Source organism: Malus domestica, chromosome 16, assembly GCF_042453785.1.
Source record: "Malus domestica chromosome 16, GDT2T_hap1".
NCBI classification, from domain to species: Eukaryota; Viridiplantae; Streptophyta; class Magnoliopsida; order Rosales; family Rosaceae; genus Malus; species Malus domestica.
Window position 1 is genome coordinate 6,936,226 of NC_091676.1, and position 10,668 is coordinate 6,946,893.

The 10,668-nt window shown below is 36.3% G+C and overlaps 1 protein-coding gene and 1 long non-coding RNA gene across 5 annotated transcripts; one reads left to right on the top strand and one right to left on the bottom strand.

The window, feature by feature from the left end:
• The first annotated feature begins 523 nt into the window (after positions 1 to 523).
• Positions 524 to 4,437, top strand: LOC103403059 (BTB/POZ domain-containing protein At1g67900-like). 2 transcript variants are annotated; one of them, XM_008341873.4, is made up of 5 exons: positions 651 to 875; positions 1,391 to 1,521; positions 1,629 to 1,698; positions 1,829 to 3,100; positions 3,637 to 4,437. In XM_008341873.4, the coding sequence occupies exons 2-5, from the start codon at positions 1,463 to 1,465 to the stop codon at positions 4,132 to 4,134; spliced, it is 1,899 nt and encodes a 632-aa protein (XP_008340095.1). In that variant the 5' UTR covers positions 651 to 875; positions 1,391 to 1,462; the 3' UTR covers positions 4,135 to 4,437. The 2 variants fall into 2 exon arrangements, with proteins under 2 accessions (XP_008340094.1, XP_008340095.1); XM_008341872.4 differs by having other exon boundaries at positions 524 to 1,521.
• A 2,787-nt stretch (positions 4,438 to 7,224) lies between these two features.
• Positions 7,225 to 8,802, bottom strand: LOC114822221 (uncharacterized). 3 transcript variants are annotated; one of them, XR_011577425.1, is made up of 3 exons: positions 8,714 to 8,802; positions 7,992 to 8,284; positions 7,225 to 7,703 (listed from the first exon to the last, which is right to left on the bottom strand). It is a non-coding gene; the product is annotated as an uncharacterized lncRNA (long non-coding RNA). The 3 variants fall into 3 exon arrangements; XR_003770380.2 differs by lacking the exon at positions 8,714 to 8,802 and having other exon boundaries at positions 8,007 to 8,703; XR_011577424.1 differs by lacking the exon at positions 8,714 to 8,802 and having other exon boundaries at positions 7,992 to 8,703.
• Between the last annotated feature and the right edge of the window lie 1,866 nt (positions 8,803 to 10,668).

Below are 10,668 nucleotides of genomic sequence, written 5' to 3' on the forward strand. Positions count from 1 at the left end.
TATCGATGTTGTTGGAAGTGGGATGTATGGCCCGTCTCTCTGATAATTCTACTGTATCAAGAAATGTACACAAATATGAACCCAAAAGAAAAAAAATCTCAAACCCTAAATAATCCGATGTGAAATAATGTGGTAGGATGACCTTCAACTGCCAAAATATGATATTAGTTGGTCACATTATAACATCACATTCATAATTCACGGAATATGATTTATATCCCATTAATTAAATAATGTTTAGGACCAAAGAAAAGCTATCATTTGCCCCATTATATATATATAACATCATATTCATAATTCATGCATGCTTCTTCATGTCACACACCAATAATATTCAAAGTTTCACATTCATGGGCCATATACTATAAATGCAAATAAAAGGGTAGTTTCGATAATGCAGCAAAACACAAGGGCAGTTACGACACTTTATTTCATGGGGGCATTGCTAATATTTCTCTATTATATATATTGTTTTTTTTTTTAATTCAAAAGTATAAACACAATTCTCTTTAGTTTTTCAATTAATTCAACCCCTCTCTGGTATTTCCCTTTTAGAAATTAATAATTGCAAAGCAAAGAGACATACGATATTGCGTATAAAATAGTGTTTGACAAAAATAATAAAAAGAGGGGATGAGCAGGGGTTCTTACTGCTAACAATTCCCTTAAAAATGGTGCGGCAATCATAAGAGAGATGGGCGCAAGTGGGCTCTTGACAAGCACGTGGGACTTTCCTATGGGAAAATGCACGCTGTCATAGCCATGCCATATTTTCCCTTCCGAGTTACCACAAACCTTACTTTTTCCAGGAAATTTTTATTTTCTAGGAAAAGTTTTCATTCACCCACCAGTGTTTGGCAGCAGCTTCTGTCCCTGTAATTTGCAATCTTGAGAGATCATTCCGTTACTGATTTTCTCTACACATAATCTTGATTTGTCTACTTGGTTTAGAGCAGTTTTAGTTCAGTGTTTTGTTTTGTTTTTTTTTAATTTGATTGACCTGTTGGGGATTTGCTGTGTGTGTGTGTGATTTGGTTGGGATTGCAGAGTGACTTGGGTTTCTTTGTTTGCATGTCCAGGTCACATGGGGTATAGAATTTGACTGATAGGACCTGGACTTTGCTGTTGTTCAATTTGATCCTCCTCTGAGTCTGAGTTTTGCCATTTTAAACAACTTTCTGATTATATATACACACACACACACACATATATAAAAACTCATTTACTCTCACACCCACAAAACAATAGCTCTTGGTTTCCTCTGTTCTTCGATATATCATCATATCTCATCCAACAAAACCCTTCTTTTTCTTTTTCTTTTTCTTTTCTGTTATTGAAGTTTTTTTTTTTTAAGGCTGAGCTCTCTTTGACTTAATCTCTAATTAAATAGGGGGAAATTATAGTTTAAAATCTGTTAAGGAGCTTCTGATGAGCACATAAGAAGAAAACAGAGGAATAAGCCATGAAGTTTATGAAACTTGGATCCCGGCCGGATACTTTCTACACTACTGAGGCTGTAAGGTAAGATTTTTTATGAATTTTCCGATTCAATATGAAAATTATTTTTGTTCAATTAATCAGAGGTACTAAAGATATTTTTTTGTTGTTTTTGTTGTTGTTCGATTCAGGTCAGTCTCCTCTGAAGTTTCAAGTGATCTCATAATTCAAGTGAAAGGAAGCAGATATTTGCTTCACAAGGTACACACGTACTACTTTTCACAAAAATAAATTTATGGGATTTCTTGAAGTTCATGTTTTGATGTAATTTAAGTTCAATGTCACACATGGGGTTTTCTCAAAATTGTTCTTTTTTCCACTTGTCACACAGTTTCCTCTGTTATCCAAGTGTTTGAGGCTGCAGAGGCTCTGCTCTGAGTACCAAGAATCTTCAAACCACCACATAATCCAGCTCCATGACTTTCCCAGTAGCGTCGAGGCTTTCGAGCTCTGCGCAAAGTTCTGCTACGGCATCACTATCACTCTCAGCGCCTACAACATTGTCGCTTCTCGCTGTGCCGCTGAGTACCTGCAGATGACCGAGGACGTCGAGAAGGGAAACCTTATATACAAACTGGAGGTGTTCTTCAACTCCTGCATCCTCCACGGTTGGAGGGACTCAATTGCCACGCTTCAGAGCACAAAGGCATTTCCTCTGTGGTCGGAGGAGCTTGGAATCACATCGAGGTGCATTGAAGCAATTGCCACAAAAGTCCTCACAAACCCTTCCAAAGTTAGCCTGTCGCACAGCTATTCCAGGAGGGGCAGAGATGACATTGTGTCGTGCAATGGCTCCGAGAGCCTCCGGCATAATGGTAGGCCTGCAGGCAGGGGATGGTGGGCTGAGGACATTGCAGAATTGGGGATTGATTTGTATTGGAGAACTATGATTGCTATAAAATCTGGTGGGAAAATTCCCTCTAGTCTCATTGGAGATGCATTGAAAATTTATGCGGCTCGATGGTTGCCTAAAATATCAAAAAACGAATGTGATCATCGACAAGCAGCGTCGGATTCGGATTCAGACTCTGCCAATGATTTAACCTCAAAGCATAGGTTGATCTTGGAGTCCATCGTCAGTTTAGTTCCAGTCGAAAAAGGTGCTGCTTCCACTAGCTTTCTGCTTAAACTTTTAAAGGCAGCCAACATTCTCAATGCTTCTTCTTCTTCAAAAATGGAGTTGGCTAGAAGGGTAGGGCTTCAATTGGATGATGCAACAGTCAATGACTTGCTAATCCCCTCTGCGTCGTGCGAAAGCGACACGCGATATGATGTGGACATAGTCATGACAATTTTGGAGCACTTCTTGCAGCAGGGGCAGAGCCCCCCAACTAGTCCTCCGAGGTCCAAGCTTGGTTTCGAAAGGAGGAGGTCTCGCTCTGCGGAGAACATTGATTTTGAGTTTCAGGAGAGCCGGAGATCTTCCTCGGCGTCACATAGCTCGAAGCTGAAGGTGGCCAAGATTATAGATGTATATCTTCAGGAGATTGCCCGGGATGTCAATCTGTCCCTCTCAAAATTCATTGCAATTGCTGAGGCAATACCAGAGTTTGCAAGGCTTGACCATGATGATCTCTACAGAGCAATTGACATTTACCTCAAGGTAATAACAAGTTACTTGATCTCAAATTTACCTCAATTCATGTTTTACTGTCTTACAAAATATCTGCACAGGACGTTCATAAACGAAGATATAACATGTCTACTCAATAACACTGACATATTATCTATAGCATATTGACAGTCTGTTCGAAAATGAAAATATAACATGTCTATACATTTTTTGACGACAATAACATTGACTATTATCCATAACATATTGACAATCTGTTTTATCCATCGATGGACGGGCCACTATGGTGTTAGATTTCTAGGTATATTTCATTGTCAAATTTCCAAATGTGGGACACCATTAGATAACCAACTCTCTTGACCTTAAAATCTTGTCATCATCACAACTTGTTATAAGTTAGGATTAGGTTGATCCACTGGAAATTTAGAAGGGGTGAGTCCACATTTTCAATAGCATAATAATTAATCATAATTTCTTTTCATTAAATTTTGTTCTATGCTCTGAGTTGGTCTTTATTGATGTTACTTATAGAAAATTCGCTAATTATTGTTATGCCCTCGAATCAGGCACATCCGGACCTAAACAAAAGTGAAAGGAAGAGGCTTTGCAGAATTCTAGACTGCAAAAAGCTCTCAATGGAGGTCTGCATGCATGCTGCACAAAATGAGCTGCTCCCACTAAGAGTGGTGGTCCAAGTTCTTTTCTTTGAGCAAGCTAAAGCCGCCATGGCTGGCGGCAAAGTGACCGAGCTGCCTAGCAACATTAGGGCACTGCTAGCCACACATAACATTGATCCATCGAGGCCTCCGCCCTCTATAAGCAACGCTAGTATTGTTCCGGCGGAGGATCAATGGAGCGTTTCAGGCCTGAAATCGCCAAAGTCAAAGTCGTCAACTTTACGAATGAAACTGGATGAAGACGATGATTTGGACGACAATGATATGCATCCTGATGGAATTGGGAGAAATTCTAAGTTCAAATCTCTTTGCTCACTTCCTGCTAAACCCAAAAGAATGTTCAGTAAGTTGTGGTCCATAAACAGAACTAGCAGTGAAAAGAACTGAGTAATTTTTGTTTAATTTGTTTTCCCTAGCACACCATTAGTGATATCTTCGGTGTAAGTAAGTTCTCTCCAAGCTGGAATGCGGTAATCCAAATATTCCGAAGAACAACATATAATACTATGCTTTTTCGCTCCCCTCATTCCTTGTAAACTTACTAGGAACAAAAATTAAGAAGGATTCCAATGCGCATTAGTTAATGGTCATGTAATCTTTTGTAATAAGAAAGAAGATCTTCAGGGCATGATCAAGTGGCTGCTGCAAATCTCAATTCGTTGTACTAGATCAAACCATTTGTGGGACCAATTTTGTTGTCACTGTCCATGAATCTGCAACACCTGTCTGTCTCCTAGCTGCACCTCCATTGGATCCTCACCTTCTAATCAGATTTTATTCCTGCGTTGTGAGAGGGGAGTTCATGTACCTGACTAAATGCACTGCTGTAGTTTTGGAATTTCTGCAAATTAAATTCCACTGTATAATAGAAACTTATATTTTCTCTCAGAAAAATTATGTACTTTTTTTTCGGTTGGTTTAGGGAAATCTTTTGCAAAGTTGAAACAAGTTGCTGTGAACAAAGCACCATTAAAGGATTTAAAGTAAAGAAGTCAAAAAAGCATACAAGAAGAGACAAAAAATTATTTACCTGGAGTAAAATCTAGATGAATAATGTTTGGGTCTTTTATGGGGAATTTACTTGTCTCATCATTTACGATATCGTCAGAGCTCATAATTTGAACCGTTCATTATTTTTATCATTATCTAAAGATTATATATACAAAAAAGGATCAGGATCATCTCCTAAACTTAGGATCACACGAACCGTTGATTTTTTATCCAATGGGTACAAACAAGGGGCTCCTCTCAAAGTTATAATAATTGTAGCCGTTTGATCCAAAATCAATGGTCCGTGTGATATTCTCAGGAGGCTCAGCCTCCTAAGTTCAAGAGAGGATCCTGATCCTACAAAAAATTAGTTAGTATGGAGATGTTTCTCAGCCTCCTAAGCAAATCACACGAATCGTTGATTTTTTATCCAATGGTTACAAACAAAGGGCTCCTCTAAAAGTTATAATAATTGTAGCCGTTTGATCTAAAATCAATGGTCCGTGTGATATTCTCAGGAGGCTCAGCCTCCTAAGTTCAAGAGAGGATCCTGATCCTACAAAAAATTAGTTAGTATGGAGATGTTTTAGCTATTCATATGCATAACACAAATGAACAGTTCATCGTGAAGATGATACTTGTTACTAAAACCGTTGATTAGTTTAACATGTATAAATGACAAAATGATCTCCAAATTGAATGATATTTTACGAACTAGGATCCTCTCCTGAGCAGTTCTCTAGGGATCCTAAGGATCCCGCAATCTTGTCCGTTCATTTTATATCGTGCGGTCAGTTTTCGTTAGATACTATTTATATTTGAATTTTAAAATTTAAGTTTTAAATAATTTCTGACCGCACGATATACGATGAACGGACATGATTGCGGGATCCCTAGGATCCCTAGGGAACTGCTCAGGAGAGGATCTTGGTTCATATTTTACAAATACGGTCTTTACAACAATCATACCCCATCAACTGGCCGACATTCACCTCAAATTTCTTGTTTTTTACAATCTTTATCAAATTGAAGATGACATCAAACTACCTGGTCCTGTGTTGCATGGAACTAATCATAATGTCAAAGCCTATTTGGCACCTACTAAAAGGTTGCTCATGTTACAATACAAGCATCCGATCGTGTTAGAATGTAAATATCCAATTCAAAATTACTGAGCGGCTCAAGACTTTTTAAGCAGTTATGCTATCGCGCGTTCATCCTTTGGTGCCGGATGTTAAGGTAAGCTCAACACAATTGAGCTTAGTTGACTTATTGTAAATTCGATTTTTCTAGAATTACGACTTAATTTGTATAATCCGCTGCGTGTAATCCTATTTATATTCTTCCGTATGGAGAAGACAAATACAATTCAGAATATTTCCTCATATTTTAGCAATAATCTCAACGACGCCCACAACAATTATTGGTGATTATCTGCAGAAACTAGTACAATCGATAGACAAATGTTACCTTGCTTGCTTTTGGATTTTACATGCAATAATTTTAACCATCCTTGGCAATTCAACTGAGACTTCCAATCGGCAAGAACAAATTGGGGTCACTTTCATTCTCCTGTTGATACGTAAAGTTCCATGTTTGCCATCCAAAAATGATTAGAGCAATAGGAATTCCATTGCTATTGTCTTGTTGGAATGCTATTAGGAATATAGTGAGTCAGATGCCAATATATCATTGAGATCGAATTCTGCATGCAGAAACAGACATCTTACTGTTTGGGGAAAGTCGTACAGACTACAGAGAGAGATGGAATTTCCCTCGTATGTACTTGTAACCTTTGATTTGGTGCTTCATAATTTGGTGTTGTTTAGCTCGATACAAGCCAAATGAATTATGTGCGAGATGTGCAGGATAGCACGTTGAGGTAATACTACAATAACCTACAATTACGAATATCCCTGTATGGTTTGAACTTAGTAGAGGACACTTGCTAAGTCGGTGACACGACACATAACATAATTGTGGCGGCGATCGTTGTCCTTTCAATATTTTCAATATGATTACCGTCATCATGGTTTATTACAGTTTTCCTTCACATTCTCCAGAATTGTGTGAAAACAAATGTATTTTACTTTGCAATTTCATTGTCTTAAATTTTTTTTCCCCAATCATTCAGTTAGTAAGGCCATTCCATTATATGAGGAACTTAAGTAAATGTCGAATTGTATAGAAAAACATTGACACACACAGAGCTTCAAGTATTGCAATAAGACACAAACCATAGAAGAACCAACCAGATTTCATTCAAAATATATTTCAAGTAGTAGAAACAGCCTCTTTGCAAAAAGCAAGTGTAAGACTGTGTACGGTAGACGTTCCCCCTTGGGACCATCACAAAGCAGAGAGCCTTATTAGTTTGTGATCGCCCTTTTAGTGAAGAAATTCTATATAAATTATACTACAGATGTGCTAGGTTTTACAGCGATTGCCCATGTCACTTAATAAATGAATGATCCTTATAAAACCCTAGATAAAATGCCATCTTTTTAATTCTCAATACAAAATAAGGATGGTTACAAAGTACAGAGAAAATACAAAATTTCCGAACTTTAGCAAAGAGCCATGCCATATATGATATAAATAATACATATAGTAACGCTCTTATTTTTCATTGGATCGTTACAGCTAGCGTTACAAGCTTAGGATCATGGTGATGAGCAGAGGTAGGTTGCATTAGAAGCCAGCCTTAGACGCTGGGTCTTGGGCTCGGGGGGAAGCATAGCTCAGGCTTTTCGTCCGCTGGAGGCTCGGGGCCCGGTGAAGCCTGCAACGGAACGAACCCTCATGCGTGGTCGGGGAGCAAAGGCAATTGTTCTTGGTCATGCTCTGCTGTCTCATAAGCCCTGCGCACACGACTTGATCAGTCTGATGATCCGATGGAATCCCCACCTTTATCACGTCCTTCTTGCTTACTTGTTCGTCACTCTCCATTAGACTCGATCAACACACTTTGAATTATATCGGAAAAGAAAGAAACAAAGAAAATAAAACAATGAGAAGAAGAAAGAAGTCGTAAATTTTGCACCTAATAAAAACTTGGTGATCTGGAAAACTGGTGACTGGTGTGACAAGATAGAAATTTGAACCAATAATTAATATTTTGGTACGAAAAAATTGTGAAGTTTCTGCTTGAAGGATGTATATGGCTGCTGCTGCTGCTGCTACTATTTTCTTATTAGATGGAAAGAAAGAAAAGAGGGACAAGAAAAAGATAAGAAAAGGTGCTGGGTGTATACACTTGATTTAAAAACCTTGATGGTTGATGAGGAGGCCATGCATGATCTCTCTCTCTCTCTCTCCACGGGTGTGATAATAGTCCATTAACGTCCCACCTACATCTCTATCACCTTTTGATAATGCTCCAACCACTTGTGGAAACCCGTCATCGTCGTCATCATCATCATCCATAACATAGAGAGCATTAGCTAATTCTGCTCCAACTCTTTTTGTAAAGTTGCATTGATCATGAAACTACATCATATATAGAGAGAAACTTCGATACGTTGTCCTACTAGAACAACTCACATATCTGAAATCATATATAAAATGAAAAATACAAAAGACAAGAGATTTCATGTATCTGTTAGACGGTGTTATTTCTTCAATAATTGATCCAGTTTTTTTCTCCAAATGGAGATGTCTTTATTGGGATACCCCCTCTCGAATCTAGGGGTCTGTGTAATTGCAGGTATTCTCACAATCTAAGAATATGAATGAAACCCTAGTAGATAGAAGGGGTCTAATTCTTATATCAACACGCCCAATTAGGTTGTACATTCACATGAAAGTCAAGATTATTACAAGAAAATGGGGTGAGGGTTCACAGAAATGCTCTGATCCTACAAATTGGGACAACACAAAGTCCTTCATATGCAACACATGTTATACATTAATTAAAGACACTTTTACAGGAAATGATTAAAAGAAAGTTTTTGATACATTTATCATCGAAACGTACCTCAATTTCTTCTCAAATCTTGGTTCAAATTGTCATCAATTGGACAGAAAAGGTAAACGATTTGGCCAAAAATAAAATTCTCTCAAAGTGTTTCTCAAGCAATGAGAAGAAATTCCATCTAGCAATCTTGTTTAGTACTATTGGGCCTGCCAATCTGGGCCTAGTACCGTCTGTTTGACTTTATAGTGGCCCACGGTCAACCACGATTACTTAAGCCTTTGTGAGAAGCTTTCTGAAGGGTGAAAACTCCATTCAGGGCTCAACAGACCCAGTTTCAACTTCCCAGTTAAAGGACAATTGGGCTTCTTAATGTATGGCATTGATGAGAGGGTTGTGATATTCATGCACTTATTTTTACTTTTTACATATTTTTTGTTAATTTTTGTCATTTGATATTCTTTAATTCAATCGATTCAACGTCCACAAATTAAGAGGGAGTGTATGAAGTAAAAAAAGATGTGTGGATAGCACACGCCTTGATGAGAAAATATGGGATTATGGATTCATTGAATTGTAAGTGCGTAACATTAAAGACAAAATAACAAATAAGGGTGTGCGGAAAGAGAAAAGAGTTCTGCATGTTAATCCAATACTCCTTTTAATGCTAAACATGATTAGGGGGATGGATTGGTAATATATTCTTGGAATACTTTGGATGCGGTTCTTAGTTCTTAACACTCTTTGACTAAAACCTTAATGATATTCAAAGTTTGATCAAAATCCCTTAACTTTGTACACCTCATTATATTACTATTACTATTTATATTTTTATAGTTTTGCCATTAATTGTTTGATATTTTATGAGATTTATAATCATATAAATTTAAAATCCTTGATTATAATACTATTAGAAACGGCTACAATAAAAAAAATTCAAACATTTTGATTGAATAAATGGATAAAAACTATGTAACAATAAGAAATAATAAATGGCAAAAGAATGTATCCAGAGTGTTAAAAAAAATTGGTACATTTTACAAGAAAAAAATTGGTACATTAATAAAGAAGAATGGGTATAAATTAAAACTAAAAAATTATGAGTACAAATGAAATTTAAAAAAAATATGGGCACAAAAAGAAATTAATACATGGGTACAAATTAAAACTAAAAAGAAAATACTACAAATTAAAAAAAAAAAGTTGCAAATTAAAAGTGGGTACAAAACTACAAACTAAAAATATAAATATATGATACAAAGTTTAGCCATAAAACATAAATATACTATACGTAATTTTTCTATCATTGATTAATTATATAATGTCACGTGAAGGTAAACACATGGGCACAAATACAAAAAAAAAATATATATATATATATATATATATATATATATATATGGGTACAAATTAAAACTGAAAACGAAAATTGGTACAAATTAAAAAAGGTTTGCAAATTAAAAATGGGTACAAACTAAAAATAAAAATATATGATAAAAATAGCCATAAATATAAATATACTAATTGTAACATTTTTAACACTAAAGGAATATATTTAAAAATATTGTATTATTGAAATAATTAATGATGTTATTAATACTCAATGACCTTAATCAAAAATTAAAAAGAAATAAGATTTTAATCAATGAAGTAACAAAAAGAGGAATGAAAACCTAATTTCTCCTATATTCTTTGAATTCAATTTTAATGAGCATTATCCATGGCGTTGAGGTCCCCGAATATTGTATTGAGTTAGGTGTCTTAATCCCGAGGCCACAAGGTCGAAGTAGTGAGATTAAGTACAAGTAGGATAAGTAATCCTACGAAAATGCACATAATATGATCATGGAAGTGTGGTATTGATTATTTTCAACCAACGTTGTTGATTTTTAAGTACCATACATCAGATAGGATTCAAACAAGGAACCTTACATAACAACAACAATAACAATAACAACCATCAAGCTTTATTCCGCTAAGTAAGATTGGCTATATGAATTCTAAAACGCTATTGGACT

What these genes read in the sequence shown, in the direction of transcription:
- LOC103403059 (XM_008341872.4), top strand. Translation starts at nt 1,463, where the DNA reads ATGAAGTTTATGAAACTTGGATCCCGGCCGGATACTTTCTACACTACT. An exon ending in GCAGATATTTGCTTCACAAG is followed by an intron (nt 1,699 to 1,828) that starts GTACACACGTAC and finishes CTTGTCACACAG; the next exon opens with TTTCCTCTGTTATCCAAGTG. An exon ending in CAATTGACATTTACCTCAAG is followed by an intron (nt 3,101 to 3,636) that starts GTAATAACAAGT and finishes CCCTCGAATCAG; the next exon opens with GCACATCCGGACCTAAACAA.